At 33.8% G+C, this 14,435-nt stretch overlaps 4 protein-coding genes across 11 annotated transcripts; 1 reads left to right on the top strand and 3 right to left on the bottom strand.

The window, feature by feature from the left end:
- Positions 1–86: 86 nt before the first annotated feature.
- LOC123193421 (superoxide dismutase [Mn], mitochondrial-like) lies at positions 87–4,869 on the bottom strand. The gene is made up of 6 exons (XM_044606412.1): positions 4,481–4,869; positions 1,741–1,787; positions 1,534–1,659; positions 1,113–1,169; positions 912–989; positions 87–478 (listed from the first exon to the last, which is right to left on the bottom strand). The coding sequence occupies exons 1-6, from the start codon at positions 4,770–4,772 to the stop codon at positions 386–388; spliced, it is 693 nt and encodes a 230-aa protein (XP_044462347.1). The 5' UTR covers positions 4,773–4,869; the 3' UTR covers positions 87–385.
- A 1,561-nt stretch (positions 4,870–6,430) lies between these two features.
- On the top strand, positions 6,431–9,365 carry LOC123193419 (reticulon-like protein B16). Of its 6 annotated transcripts, none has more exons than XM_044606407.1 (7): positions 6,431–6,575; positions 6,640–6,750; positions 7,345–7,372; positions 7,462–7,525; positions 7,615–7,750; positions 8,344–8,413; positions 8,765–9,365. In XM_044606407.1, exons 2-7 carry the CDS (start codon positions 6,646–6,648, stop codon positions 8,929–8,931), a joined length of 570 nt encoding a protein of 189 aa, XP_044462342.1. In that variant the 5' UTR covers positions 6,431–6,575; positions 6,640–6,645; the 3' UTR covers positions 8,932–9,365. The 6 variants fall into 6 exon arrangements, with proteins under 6 accessions (XP_044462342.1, XP_044462340.1, XP_044462337.1 ...); XM_044606405.1 differs by having other exon boundaries at positions 7,600–7,750; XM_044606402.1 differs by having other exon boundaries at positions 6,458–6,750; positions 7,345–7,525; positions 7,600–7,750.
- Positions 9,366–9,599: 234 nt separating this feature from the next.
- LOC123193420 (macro domain-containing protein VPA0103) lies at positions 9,600–12,971 on the bottom strand. Of its 3 annotated transcripts, none has more exons than XM_044606410.1 (7): positions 12,479–12,970; positions 11,203–11,251; positions 11,003–11,105; positions 10,816–10,911; positions 10,659–10,727; positions 10,321–10,390; positions 9,600–9,877 (listed from the first exon to the last, which is right to left on the bottom strand). In XM_044606410.1, the coding sequence occupies exons 1-7, from the start codon at positions 12,602–12,604 to the stop codon at positions 9,803–9,805; spliced, it is 588 nt and encodes a 195-aa protein (XP_044462345.1). In that variant the 5' UTR covers positions 12,605–12,970; the 3' UTR covers positions 9,600–9,802. The 3 variants fall into 3 exon arrangements, with proteins under 3 accessions (XP_044462345.1, XP_044462344.1, XP_044462346.1); XM_044606409.1 differs by having other exon boundaries at positions 10,659–10,733; positions 12,479–12,965; XM_044606411.1 differs by lacking the exon at positions 10,816–10,911 and having other exon boundaries at positions 10,659–10,733; positions 12,479–12,971.
- Positions 12,972–13,215: 244 nt separating this feature from the next.
- Positions 13,216–14,423, bottom strand: LOC123193418 (expansin-A8-like). Its single transcript, XM_044606401.1, has 3 exons — positions 14,195–14,423; positions 13,800–14,112; positions 13,216–13,713 (listed from the first exon to the last, which is right to left on the bottom strand). The coding sequence occupies exons 1-3, from the start codon at positions 14,334–14,336 to the stop codon at positions 13,410–13,412; spliced, it is 759 nt and encodes a 252-aa protein (XP_044462336.1). The 5' UTR covers positions 14,337–14,423; the 3' UTR covers positions 13,216–13,409.
- Positions 14,424–14,435: the final 12 nt, after the last annotated feature.

The raw sequence follows: 14,435 nt of genomic DNA, 5'->3' as shown, positions 1-14,435 counted from the left end.
TTTGACAAATTTTATTTCCTGTAGAAACTGTCGAAAGGTGAAACATATTTTATCCCTTCGACATAATTAGGATAGAAAATTAGTCATTATCCCACAGAATTTCTACCCAAAGTTTATTGAAGGCAATATTATGCATATACTAAGAGGATTTCGTCCAAAAGCTTTTCACATCTGAGCCTGATAATAGCTAGTAAATTGCATAGCATACACACGCCCAAACAGATTCAAACCATAAACTTATCGTACTAGAGAAGGCCGATCAAAAGATGGGTACAAATGATCAATGGTGCCATTAATAGCAAGTTACAAAAGAGTAAGAGCTGCACACTAAGACTCATTGCAGAAAAGCATGGGGGGCACCCAACTCAAACAAACTGCACCTACCTCAAGGGCATTCTTTCTCGTACAGTTCATTGGCATACTTCCAGTTGACGACTTTCCAAATGTTTTTCAAATAATCTGGCCTCACGTTCTTGTACTGTAAAACACGAGATGAGAACATAATACAAACAGGTGTTCATAAAAGGATGAAAGTAATAATTCAATCTATTCTGAAAAGAAATAATCTGTTTACACAAAAACTTATATGATGACGTTTAACTAATATACACCAACAGCAACTCATGGCTTTTAAACTGTTGAGAGAATAATGAATCGCTAGCCAAAATGGAACTAACAAATTTAATGCTATGTTAAATTTGAGCTTAAATGATGCACAGAAAACAATTCTAGTTTTCCTGATGAGGGCTCCAAAGTACATATCTACCATCTATGTCATCAATGCAAGTGATAATAAAGCAGCCACTTCTTAGTCAAGACAACACTGAAAAACTGGGGACCATTTTCAAACACTGTAAAGAAGTCACATTCTCTCTATCGGTGGTCTAGAAAACCAATGATTTGAAATTTACCTGTAAGTAGTATGCATGCTCCCAAACATCTATGCCAAGCAAAGGAACCAAACTTGGACCTTTAGTTACCAGTGGATCCTGCAGAATAATTAAATAACTAGTTAAATTTTACAACAGAATGATGAATCAATTTCACAGGTTCCAGACAATTAGAAAGTTCTTCACTCACTCATGCCTCCAGCAAACTTTCTCACCATTTACCTGATTTGCAGTTGTTTCAACCACAAGCTTCTTCAACTCCTTGTCCACGCCAAGCCACTGCCAAAACATGATGTGGTAAAAGCCAGATAAAATAATAGCATTAGCATTGCTAGACACATCCAGGCGAAATCCAAACACTAACAGTCCCAACAAATTCCTAATTGGAATTAGAGGATCTTTTTGAATTTTAATTGATTGTTTTATGACATTGTGATATTTCCATTGTGAAATGGACCCATTCAAAAACAATTCAAAGATGACAAAATCATCAATGATTGGCATTCCATATTTCAGTTCAACAACAAACAAATAGTTCCTTGATTTTGGCTAAGTAATTTTCAAACCCTTGCATTGAAATAAATGCAATAAAATGGACTGACAAATCTGGAATTCTTGGACATTAATCAACTGAAAAACTTACCACCCATCCAGAGCCCTGTAAAGCTGCTCCTTCAGCATTCATCTTTTGTATCAATGCTTCCATCGAACCAAAATGTGTGTCAATAGCCCAACCAAGGGAACCTTTTGGTGGCTCACCACCTCCTTCCTGCCATAGCAACATGTTTAAAAACATTGAATAACTTTTTCAGAAAAAAGACCCACAAAAACTTTTAGAAGTATAACTTACATGAACAGGGGTGAGATTTTTCCAGAAAATTGAGTGATTGACATGACCTGCATGAGATATACCCATTTGATAAACTGAAGTAAAAAACTGACACCAAACAATATTGGTTATTTTCAGAGAGAACCATAAACACAAGAAGAAGTAATATACCCTCAAGTCTCTTATTAAGTAAGCTACCTATGAAGATGCCATCAACTTTGATCATAAATGAAAACACTACAGGATGTATAAAGCCACATTTAGTTAAGTCTCCATCAATGTACTTCTCACACTAACTTCTAAATAATAACTTATCATCCTAACAATTACACTAAGCAAAAGCTCTACGATCAACTCCATTATCGAACTAAAAATTTTCACACTAGATGTCATCAGATTGAAACCGGAAAAGCTAACTTTCCACACATATACTAAATAATAAATCAATTTTATTCCAATTCTGTTATCCTCATCTTGTTTTCACAAAACAACTAAATATCTTCCAACTAAACTTAGAACCAAAATTCATGTAAAAGTAAAACTTGTTTCAACTCAGCTACATCGTTCAGCTGAAGAGTCAAACAAGTAAAACTTACCAAATTTCGGCTTCAAACTAGAACACACTCTAGTAACCCTAAAATTAACTTGGAGACTATAAATCACTAACTACAGTTAAGAGTCACTTATATAACTCAGAAATAATAATCAAAACCAGCAATCGGACACGAATTTATACCAAAATAGCCCTAAATTTCCTTGAAGAGTATACATGCCACGTTGTGTTGGTTATTGACACCTAGAAAAGTCAGTAGAGCTAAGTTGACAGATTCTTTTCATAAATGCATTAACAAACTCACTTGTAAAATACTATCTTTCCATGCAAGAATAGAACCTTTTTAAGAAAAACGATGAAGTGATAGATATGTTTCATAAATGCATATAGAGATAGTTTGACTATATTAAGAGTAGAACATAAACCAAATTTATCTACCAACCTGGTGATAAATAACTAATTCATGAAGATTCCTTTTGTTCATTTCCTTATTAATGTCATTATCTATTGACTCAAAATTTAGTCTTTAATTTAAGTAATGACTATGTAGACTCTTGACAAATCCTAAAACACAAAATAATTAATTATTATAGCATTAGTCCTCATCTGGGCTTATAAAATATTGTTGGACTACGTAAGTACTCTAGGCAAAGAGGTGTCTTGCACAAATAGTTGTGTTGTACAAATTTGGTAGATTCTGAAATGGGAAAAGATGAACATGGGAGGGCTCTATAATTTAATATAATAATGTGGCATGTCGATGATTACAAGATGCAAAATTTTAATGAATCTCGTCTTAATACTATAATTTTAAAGTCACTGAGTTATTCTTGACACATTGATGCATGCCATCTTCTTTACAGAAGTTTAAATATATTCAGCATGTCATTCGCTTATGATCAATTTAGGGACATTGTCTGGCTTCAAGCAAAAAATTTCAGATTCTGCAAACAAAGAGAAAAAACACGATAGTAGAAGAAAATATCCAAAGCAGCTGACTGAAAGCAAGTGCATAATGTACTTGTTTTCAGAACTACCTCCGCCTATCAAACATTTTGTCAGCATATACATAAAATGGTTCTAACTGGAGAATTATTTTGATCAATCTAACAAGTAAACTACATTTCTAGTTATCATTAAAATAAAATTGCTTTCACATGTTCATAATCAAACATTTGATAAAGCAATAACAAATGTTAGTTAAACACATTTGTCACTTTTTGTAGTGTCATAGCAAAAACCAATCAACTTGTCAAGAATAACTTAATGACTTTAAAATTATAGTATTAAGACAAGACTCATTAAATTTTTGCATCTAGTAATTAACGACATGCCACATCATTATACTAAATTATACAACCCTCCCATGTTCACCTTTTCCTATTTCAAAATCTAACAAATATGTACAACACAACTATTTGTGCAATACACCACTTTGCTTAGATTACTTAAATAGTCCAACAATATTTTATATGTCTAGATGAGGACTAATGCTATAATAATTAATTATTTTGCATCTTAGTATACGTCAAGAGTCTACACATTCATTACTCAAATCAAAGACTAAATTTTGAGTCAATTAATAATGGCATCAATAAGGAAATGAACTCCTTTATGAGTTAGTTATTTGTCACCAGGTTGGCAAATAACTTTGGTTTATATTCTATTCTTAATATAGTCAAGCTATCTCCATATGCATTTATGGAATATATCTATCACTTCATCGTTTTTCTTAAAAAGGCCCCTATCCTTACAAGGAAAGATAGTATTTTACAAGTGAGTTTATTATTAATTCATTTATGAGAAGAGACTAACTTTTCTAGGTGTCAATAACTGGCACTACATGACATGTATACCCTTCAAGAAACTTTAGGACTATTTTTTGTATAAATTCGTGTCCAATGGCTGGCTTTGATTATCATCTCTGAGTTATATAAGTAACTTTTAACCGTAGTTAGTGATTTATAGTCTCCAAGTTAATTTCAGGGTTGCTAGAGTATGTTCTAGTTTGAAGCCGGAATATCATCTTGGGCAGGCTTTGGCATCATTTCCGATTTTAGGGTTGTTACATTACTAATTTCAGGGTTGCTAGAGTATGTTTTTTACCTAACAAAAAAAATCGTTTCCGATTCCTGTCTCATCATTTCATTTGGACAAAAGAAAACAGTAAACAGCCAAAACAATGAATTCAAAAGAATTCAAGCAGACCTCCCCCGTTGAACTTGATGGCACTCTGCAACTTGACAACAGTGGAAGCGTCGCCTTTGTTGATGGCTTGGTCGAGCTGCTCAAGTGTTTTGTTGAAATTAGTAATATAAGTCTGGTGGTGCTTCTGGTGGTGCAACTGCATAATCTCGCCGCTAATCGCGGGCTCCAAAGCGCCATAATCATAGGGGAGATCCGGCAACGTGAAGGTCTGAAGTCCACGGACGTGTGACTTCCATCCAAGCCGTACGGAATCAGTTAGGGTTTTCCTGGTCACGTGAAACAGGAGTGCCATCGCGTGGGAGAGAAGAGACGACGAGTTCTAGAACTTAGAGAGAGAAAATGTGGTTGATGTTGCGGAAATCAGGCTGCGACCACTAGACGGCGAGGTGTTAATAATTTATATATTAAGACTCTCCTGGTCAATTTGATGCAACTGTTACATTATAGTAAGATTGGTATATTGCAACGTAATTTATTTGATGATATTAATTAAAGTGAATTACATTTCCACAAAGACAGACTTTTTTACTTACCTGATATTAGATTTTGTTCAAGTTAAAAAATCATGAAATGGTATCCCAAAGCCTCTAAGTTCTAACTATTGAAAAATTAATTAATATATTTTATTTTTAATATATTTAAATGATTTTAACTAATTTTTATGGATTATATGGATATAATAATAAATAAACATAAAATTAAAATATTCATCTTCAAAATCTGTAATGAATAATGATTAGGTGTAATCATATTTATTGGATTTTTTACAATCAAATATATATTTTTTTTTATACGATAAACCGTTTATTCACCAAAAATCATATTAATAAATTATTCACATCAATTAACAACCGTTGTCATTGTTGTTAATTTATTTTTTGTTTTAATCTTAATTTTATTATTCGTTTAGTTCATATAATATTAGTTAAAATTGTTTAAACGCATAAAAACATGTTATTTTAATTAATTACACAAACGATACTATTTTATCACATAATATTTAAAGAAGTTATGTATCAAATTTCCATCAACACTGTATATTTATGATTCGCTTGAACCACACTCAATTTTTCCTTCAGTATTCTAATTGAACCCCACTGTCACCACCAAGCCGTCACCCTCTTGCCCCAACAAGCAACCCTTGCAAAAAAAAAAACTCATTCATCCTTAAAATATCTATCTTGTGCCATAGATAGAAAAAATAGGATAAAAGATTTTTTGATAAAAATTAATTTAGATAAAAAAAAATAAGATAAAAGATATTGTTAGAATAAAAAATAAGATTTGTTTAAAAAAATAAAATTATAAAAATTTTGTCAAAAAAAAATTCACACGATAAATTTTATACGTAGTTTAAAGCTTATTAATTCTGGAAGATCAAAGAGCAAAAGATCCTATGAGATCTCTCTCTCTCTCTCTCTCTCTCTCTCTATATTTTAATCAACAAGATAAATTAGAAAACGTTTTTTAAATGGCAGCTAAGCACTGATCAACCGCCAAGGATAGTTTCCCATAGATTTTTTCTTTTTAATTTTTGCAGTCGGACATCGCCTGCATTTATTAGAAGAGTAAATTTAAAATATAGTGATTTAAGTAAAAATTTTATAAATATAATAAAGATTTAAATTTAAATATTTATCTTAAAAATTTTTAATATTTTAATAATTTTGTTAATCCTTATATAAACAGCTTCTCATAGTTAATAGAGACAAAAATGGATATATTTTAGTAATCAATTATTAAATGAGGGTTTACCCTATAATTTATAAATGATTAAAATTTTATGATGTAAAATTCCATAGTACTCCTTGTTTCAAAGTAAGTCTAGGAAAAATAAATAAAAATAATTACATTTTATAATATTATTTCTGAAAAAAAATTTCACCCCTAAGAGATGATTTGAAAATTTTGGAACCCATGATGTTTAAAAAGTACCATGAACACCCCTGAGAGAACCCTTTAATTATTATTAAATCGCCCACTGGAATTAAATAAGGAACGCTGGTTGACGTCGCCTCTTGATGAAACTGGCCAGCGCCTCAAAATTTTAACCTCAGTGCAACCGGTCTGATCTAGAATCTATAAATTTGAACAGGTAAGGTTGGTTGAAATCCATAAAATTATTTATTATTTTTTATAATTCGCCATGGATAATTTAGAGCGCGATGGAGAGGCGGCTGCTCCAACTAGTTCATTGGCTTCATCTCCTTCCGGTTATAAGTTATTTAACCGAAAAGGTTCCCTTCACCAATTCATGGGAGGCGGCAAAAGTAATTTTCTTTTTTTTCTTTTTCTATTTATTGTTGTTGTTGTGGTTTATTATTTTTTCTAATTTCTCTGGTATTCTCCTTGGATTTTCGCCGGTGTCCTCCTGAATTAAGCGGTGTAGTTATTTTGTTGTTAATGTGATGCTATGAACATTGGAAGCAAAAATGTTAGTGAAATAGATTGTGAACAACAACATAATGGAAAATTATGAGTATAATTCTAATTGTTTATGTAGGAAATGATTTGCTGTTGAATTTAAAGATATGATTTTGAGATTAATGGAAACGAAGATGTCTTACTTTTTTTCCTTGTGAAATTTTGTTCCTATTTGATGAAAACAGTTAAATTTGCTTGTTCTGTTCTGAGGTTTGAGGAAATTTTACTTTGAAATTTTATTTAAGGCAAAGGTAATCTGGAATTTGTCTCCTGACTTTAAGGGTCAGCTGAAAGTAATACGCTGAAAACTTATTGCGCGGGGCACGTCAAATTTTTAATTTGAACAAAGGCAATACTAAGCTTAGCTTTATAGTTTATTTTGTTTTTTTTTTTTTTCGTGATGATATCTTTTATGAGATTTTGGTTGTTGTTTTCCTTAGCTGCGGATATACTCTTGTGGAAGCGATGGCAGGTTTCTTTTGCTGTCATTGTTGTTGCGACTGTTGTGTGGCTGATATTTGAGCGATCTGGATTACCTTTATTGTCTATTTGTTCAGATGTTTTGCTGTTGTTGATTGTCGTGATGTATGTTCGTGCTAACTTTGCTGCTTATAGAGATAAGTATGCCTAATTTCAATTCATGCTTCTGTTTCAGCTTTTATTTTTCTAATATTTGAACTTTTTGACGATGATAGTCATTTTTTACACAGACAGACATTACCGGAGTTAGTATTATCAGAGGAAATGGTTAATAATGCTGCAGCATCGTTTCGTGTTAAAATAAATAATGTGCTCCACATGGCTCATGATATCACAGTTGGCAAGGATTTTAGACTGTTTTTCCAGGTCTGTGTAGGTTTACTTTGTAAGTATAACAAAATTATGCAGCCTGTTATTGGAGTGTTAGTATTCTGGTGAAGCAGTATTGTGTGGCACTTGAGATTTGTTTTTAAAATTCTTTTGTTTACCCACATCGAATTCATCAAAAAATTAGTGGGTAAAGAGAGGGGAAAAAAAGGCCACATAGTATTTCAATGTGATTGCCTATAAGATAAAATTTCCCTGGCCTATCTTGGTTGAGGCTAGTTAAGTTGTGATGAGTTTGATCCGCCAATGAGGAAAACTGTTTTGTGAGCTAAGGTTTGATTAGGTAGAGTTAAGTAAGAGAATGGGAGGCAGGAGGTTCACTCTTAATCAAAGTTAGGGTACATTGTTGAATTTTCTTCCGGTTGTAGTATCTGTTGTAGTGAATTCACAAAGTAGTATATGAAATGTTATATATGGGGTTCCAACTCAGGGCTTTAGGTCTCTGCTATTAAAATACAAAACTCAGGATGAGTTCCACTGAATTTGCAACTTTTTTTTTTCTCTTAATTCTTTATTGTTGCTGGCTGATTTAAATTGTTTATGATCTTACCAATCTATTGTCAACATGACAGATGGTGATCTGTCTTTGGCTGCTGAGTGCCATTGGTAGCTACTTCTCCTTCTTCACTCTAGCCTATATTGGTATGTGCATTCATCATTTTACTACTGTTCTTTTCAGTATTTGTTTAATTTTTCATTTTTAATCTTTTAAATTAAAAATGTTTAATTTTTTCGTATGATGTAAGGGAGTAATTCTTAGGTTTGAACATTTGTTGCCATGGGAATTAGTCTCCTAGCCCGAGTCTGCAAATACTTTTTCTGAAGATCTTGTGTCACTAACTACTGGCTTTTTAAAAAAACATTTCACTTATGCATTCCTGCTTTTGTACAACCTTGAGTTGGTATTGTATTGTATCAATCAATTTCCCAAATGGCTTATTGAAAGTCAATTGAATGATATTATTTACAAATTTGCCTATATTTTGGTGACAGGAACTATCTTAGCCATTACTGTTCCAGCCTTGTACAGCAGATTTGAAGAACAGGTGGATAGATGCTGCGGGTTGATCCATAACAAGTTAAGTCAGCAATATAAAATAGTGGATGATAATGTTATTAGCAGAATTCCAGGGACTTTATCAAAGCAAAAAGATACATAATATCGATATTTTTACCAAAAGCAAGAATCAAAACTTAACTGGTCACGAGTCTGTTTCATAATGGAGTATTTGAGTGTTGGGAACTGACATGAAATTGTCAGAAATGTTTTATCACCTTTCATGAATTGTAGATTGGTATGAAATCCGAGTATCTTAAAGTCATTTGCTGTAATGTCGCACCTTCAATGAGCCAAAACTTTGAAAATTTTCTAGTTTCTGTAACTCCTGCTCTGCTTCCTACCCACATTCTTTTAGCATCTTCAAAGTTGTGCTTTCGGAAGTACAAATATGCAATTCTGAAGTTACTGCCCTGGCTATTGTGGTCAACCATTATCAGTAATTCAGAACTAAAACACTTGGGGATGCTGTAAATTTCAAGTCCTGTTTGTGTACTTCACGAGCTGGAAAATGCAGTACATTTTATTTTTCTGGTCTGTTGTTTTCCTTACTCCGGTCCAGTGTTTATATTGATTATGTTTAATGGCAGATTAAAGGGCTGTTAATTCTTCTGACTGGTAATAAAGAAAAGGTGATGGCTGTTTAGTTATGTTTGGCTATTTAATTCAGTGCACAATGAGTGAGAAATCTTCAAATTATGTAAAATTTGTCTCAGTAATGTTGTGTTCCTTACAAGGTAAAATGCATAGCTACACTTTGGCACCAGAGAGTTCAATGGACAATGCACAAGCAGAGTCACTGTATATATCACAGAGTAAACACCAACATCAATCCATTCTCTCAAAGAAAACCATGACATGTTATATAATAATTATATAATATGACACTTGCACCAGTGCCTCATAAGACAAAATTTGGGAGTTTTACATGCTCAAAGATGAAAAGATTGGTTTAATCTAGCTGCTAAAACACACTATACCCAGAGCATTTCCTTTGCCCTGTTCAACCAAACACTATAGATATCATCTGAGAACAGAACAAAGTGCACCTGCAAAGATCAACCAATGTAAATGGCATCTAGTATTTAAACTTAAATGATCTAATTTTGGTAAATCCCAGTTTCAAATTCAGGTCAGAGAGAAAACAAGTTTTAGGGAAACTAGGGTCCATAAATATAATTGTTTGAAGTACTGCAGAGGATGATCTTTCACTAAAATGGTCATCACAACATAGTAAGGCCCTGGTAGCGGACTGATGTAATTGAAGCAAGAAGTTACCCGGGTTTTTGCAACCTAAACCACTTTTTGTAGCATATTAAAAGAAGAAGCTTTTGACAGAGTTTTACTAAACTAGCAACCAACCATGCAAAGTCCAAAGAAATATTACTATAGGAGATCATGACTGCTTCAGTGAAACTCAAAATGAATCCTATAGTGTAAAATTGTTTGAATCAATATAAACAGTGCAAGAGTTTAGAGCAGAATCTGATACCTCTTTAAAGTAATTTGCAAATTCTTTGACGGTAGATATAGCTATAGTGGCAGCTTCCTCAAAAGGATAACTGATAAATGAAAGGAGAAAATGAATTAGAAACTTATCATAGACATGCACACTGAAATTCTAAATCCATAGTTCCCATTCACACACAATGCTTAGAGTATCATCAAATACTTTTTGTAATGAACTTGCCTATGTAAAGGTAAAGATAAGTATGACTTAGCCGACATTAAGAATGTGAAAAAATAATCCAATAAATTCAATTCATACAAAGTGCAATAGGCTATAATGCAAGTCCATGTGACCTTAGGAGTCAAAGTCTTCAATCTTACCCATATGCACCACATGATATGGCAGTAAAAGCAACATATTGAATATTGTTCTCTTTGGCCACACTCAAGCTGTTCCTGTAACAAAATTTGGATAAAAGGTGGATTGAATTTGAAATGAAAAACTAAACTATTACAGGGTAAAAAAGACAAACCTTACTTATATGAATTTTTTAGGAAGGTTTCAGGGTTGCTATCAGAATCATATATGGGACCAACAGTGTGAATCACATGAGATGCAGGCAATTTAAACCCTCTGCATAGTTTCAATATGTTAGTATGCTCATTATGCCTGATACTGAACCGATAGTACAGGTATCAAGAACAGGCTAGTTGGTATAACATACGGGGTAATTCTCGCTTCTCCTGTGGGACAGCGTACTCCACGTCGGACTTCTGGGACTTTATAGCAAGCTTCTACGAGTTCTGGTCCTGCAGCCATATGTATGGCTAAAACACACACACACACATATATAAAGTTAATACAGTTTGTTTAATGAACAATCATGCACAGAAGATAAAAATAAAACTAAAAAGGGAGTTGTACCTCCATCTGCACCTCCACCTCCAAGCATCCTCTCATTGGCTGGATTAACCTGCAGTAAGTAGCCACAAATGCAACAATGATTATTTCCAATATTGCAATCAAAGGACCACTATATTTAGAGAATAAGAACTAGATTGTCCGTGAAACATTCAACAACTCCTGTTTGTATCAGATAGGAAAAAGTCTTCAGTTGGATGATATAATTAGGGCTGTTGATGGTCGATAACCAGTTCATGAGCCAACCAAAAAAAAAAAAGATCAGAAAGTTTCAGATTTGTTTTGTTTTGAACTGTAACCAATCCAATACCACCAGTAACCCGTTAACTGGCTAACAGTCACATGTTTGGTTTTTTAACCACTCAAAAATTATTTTCAAAGATCAATTAAAGCTTGCCAAAATTTTCATTTTTTGTATTAAAAAATAGAAAATTCAATATGCAAAAGTCATTCATGAAACCTTAATAATTTCAAGAAAACAAAGAAAAAACTATTATACATAGTCTTCCAAACATACAAGGATCGTAGAATACATAACCAAATTAAAAATGGTAAATGGCTGTTTCATCCTTCATTGGTCATATTTGTCCCAAACTTGGCAAAACTGTGACCGAATTGAGGAATGGGTGTTCCTTCTTCATTAATGGTTAATGGTCGGTTAATCGAAGGCCACAATTTTTCACAATTAAAAAAATGAAACTGAACTGAAAAGCGAAAAAAAAAATGTATACCGGAACCAGAGCTGATGGATCGGTTAATCATTTTTTTCTATTCAATTTCCTCGGTTTCTGTTCGCTCTGTCGGTTTTCAGGTTCTTATAGCAGTCCTAGATATAATATATGTCACCATTTGCCAATCCAACAAGATCTGATCACTTCAACCATCACAATGATAGGTAAATTTTGAAGTAAAAGAGTTGGTGGTGGGATCTTAAAGGATATGTTCAACAATTACTTTGCTCTTGATAATAAAAAAGTTCCCCTCCACCAACCCATTAAACAAAATGAAGACTACCAAAAATCAGTTGCCTTAATCCAAACTTTCAACGGAGTTGGTAGTGATCCCAACAAAAATTTTTAATAAGAAACAGTACAGCTTTGCAAATCCAAACAAAATTCACATTCGAACTCACACCCAGAATTACTTGCATAAATAACATGAAATTAAGTACAAAATCCACAGGAAAATAACAAAAATATACTCAAACTTCTTAATCCACAATATCAAACTACTCAAAACCAGGTAAAAGAAAAACAAAAACCCAGAAAAATATCCTTACTATAGCATCAGAAGAGCCATCAACAAACCACTTAGTGATATCCCCTTTCTCGATGACGAGAGTGCCGCCGGACTCAGACAACTTAAAATGAACATCCTGACCCCCTTGATCACTGGAAAACGACATCTTCACAATTCTAGTTACAATAGCTAGGGATGGTGATGAAACTAGTTGTCGAAAAGGGTTGTTGGTAAATAAAGTTCTGGGTTTTGGGTACAATCTGAGTGAGGAAGGTGTACTAAAAGAAGTTGCTTTGTCCCACAAATGAGTTTTTTTTTTTTAAGCTGGATAATGTGGAAAATTAATTAAATTAAGGGGTTTGTACGATGAAAATCAATTATACACGTATAGGTATTATAACAGGCAAAATGTATACACAAAACATTTCCCGCTGCACATGGACGTTTGAAAAATTGGGAAAACTCTGCAAAAATGCCTTGAACACCCATTCCACCTGCAAGGCAGGCTCATACAAAGGAGGAACGATCTCGTTCTCTTGATTGTTTATGACTCTGCCCAATTTCGAGTAATTTTATAGAATGAAACCCAAGTTCAAATGATAATGTGGTACTCTCACATGATCACATAAAATATTTATATATTTTTTTTAACCAAAAAAAAAATACATCATTCATATTTAACATTGTTTGAAGTAAGTGTAATATTTTCAAAAGGAAAGTTTAATTTTTTAAGCTGAATCACTGTTTTTTATTTTAAGTTTAACAGAAGGAAACAAATGAAAATATACCTTTCTGTTTGTCTATTACTATCCATAAATATAGTATACTGAGGCCATAAATATAGTATACTGAGGCCTAGCGGGTGCAAATATAAGCACCACGGCAGCAGACTTCCTACCCTCATCACCATTCCCTCTCACAACCAAATTAACATATACAAATACAAATACAAATCAAACCCAATTCCCAATCTAAAACTGACCCCCCTCAAATGTCTGCCCAAATTGCCAATTACTTGGTGCCACATTGTAGCTTGTCACAGTCCTCCCATCGCTTGTGGTGACTTGGAATGACAAACTTTGGCCATTCATGTAGTTGTTGCTCTGCCAGTTTTGGCCCCAATTTCTTGACAGTGGCTGCCATCCTGTATTTGACCCTTTTATTGACACTGCATTCACATCTCCAGCTCCTCCCACATTTGAAATCAGCACCAAGTTGAAGTATGAGTGCCCATTTATTGTGAACCTGATTCCTCCTTTCTTCACACAGGGGACCCTGTCAAAATACAATATGTTCGTTACATTATTTGTTAATTCTGAGTATTTTTGTGACTTGGATGAATGATTATTCAATTTTATTACCTTTTGAACGACACCGGGACGATTCCAGCCTTGTATTGAGCAATCTGTAGGAAAGCAGGCTCGGCCAAGTCGAAGTGTTGGAGAGGGGGATTGCACCAGCCTCCATTGTCATTAGACAAGGCTAAGTTAGGGGGACAGAAGTTCGTTGCAGTAACAATAATGGATCCAGGGAGACACCATTTAGGATCATTATCACATTTCATTTCATAGCATGAGCCACAGCTGAGGCCATTGTTGAACAAAGCAGTGCTCAGTGCTGCAGTGTTAGTCCCATAGCCTTGGCTATACAAGTTTCCATAGCCACAAGCACCCCCTGGAAACATCATAAATGTTAATTAATTACATAATGAACTTCAAGCATTTATTAAAAAGATGATTTGCTTTAAACTACTTACCCATTGTGCCAGAAGCATCACCCCCACCATAGAATGTCGCATGGCCACTTTGCCAACCTCCAGAGTCGCCATAACTGCCCCGGAGGCACAAATTGAGCAAAAAGAAGAGAAGGGTCACTGAAGAAATTGCTGAAATGGCCATTGAACTTGTCTATTTGGGTGCTGGAGAAAGAGAGAGAGAGTTGTGAGGTGATTTGTGGTTGGTTGAAGAAGAAGGAAGGCCAGTTATATAGAAAATGTG

The sequence above is a fragment of the Mangifera indica genome, chromosome 12 (genome assembly GCF_011075055.1).
Source record: "Mangifera indica cultivar Alphonso chromosome 12, CATAS_Mindica_2.1, whole genome shotgun sequence".
NCBI classification, from domain to species: Eukaryota; Viridiplantae; Streptophyta; class Magnoliopsida; order Sapindales; family Anacardiaceae; genus Mangifera; species Mangifera indica.
This window is presented reverse-complemented; position numbering and strand designations above follow the sequence as displayed.

What these genes read in the sequence shown, in the direction of transcription:
- LOC123193421 (XM_044606412.1), bottom strand. Translation starts at nt 4,772, where the DNA reads ATGGCACTCCTGTTTCACGTGACCAGGAAAACCCTAACTGATTCCGTA. An exon ending in TACAGGGCTCTGGATGGGTG is followed by an intron (nt 1,170 to 1,533) that starts GTAAGTTTTTCA and finishes ATGTTTTGGCAG; the next exon opens with TGGCTTGGCGTGGACAAGGA. An exon ending in TTGAAACAACTGCAAATCAG is followed by an intron (nt 990 to 1,112) that starts GTAAATGGTGAG and finishes ATTATTCTGCAG; the next exon opens with GATCCACTGGTAACTAAAGG.
- LOC123193419 (XM_044606402.1), top strand. Translation starts at nt 6,627, where the DNA reads ATGGATAATTTAGAGCGCGATGGAGAGGCGGCTGCTCCAACTAGTTCA. An exon ending in ATTCATGGGAGGCGGCAAAA is followed by an intron (nt 6,751 to 7,344) that starts GTAATTTTCTTT and finishes TGTTTTCCTTAG; the next exon opens with CTGCGGATATACTCTTGTGG. An exon ending in ATTTTAGACTGTTTTTCCAG is followed by an intron (nt 7,751 to 8,343) that starts GTCTGTGTAGGT and finishes TCAACATGACAG; the next exon opens with ATGGTGATCTGTCTTTGGCT.
- LOC123193420 (XM_044606409.1), bottom strand. Translation starts at nt 12,604, where the DNA reads ATGTCGTTTTCCAGTGATCAAGGGGGTCAGGATGTTCATTTTAAGTTG. An exon ending in AGGTGGAGGTGCAGATGGAG is followed by an intron (nt 11,106 to 11,202) that starts GTACAACTCCCT and finishes TGTGTGTTTTAG; the next exon opens with CCATACATATGGCTGCAGGA. An exon ending in TTGCAAATTACTTTAAAGAG is followed by an intron (nt 9,878 to 10,320) that starts GTATCAGATTCT and finishes TGATCTTTGCAG; the next exon opens with GTGCACTTTGTTCTGTTCTC.
- LOC123193418 (XM_044606401.1), bottom strand. Translation starts at nt 14,336, where the DNA reads ATGGCCATTTCAGCAATTTCTTCAGTGACCCTTCTCTTCTTTTTGCTC. An exon ending in TGATGCTTCTGGCACAATGG is followed by an intron (nt 14,113 to 14,194) that starts GTAAGTAGTTTA and finishes TGATGTTTCCAG; the next exon opens with GGGGTGCTTGTGGCTATGGA. An exon ending in GTCCCGGTGTCGTTCAAAAG is followed by an intron (nt 13,714 to 13,799) that starts GTAATAAAATTG and finishes GTATTTTGACAG; the next exon opens with GGTCCCCTGTGTGAAGAAAG.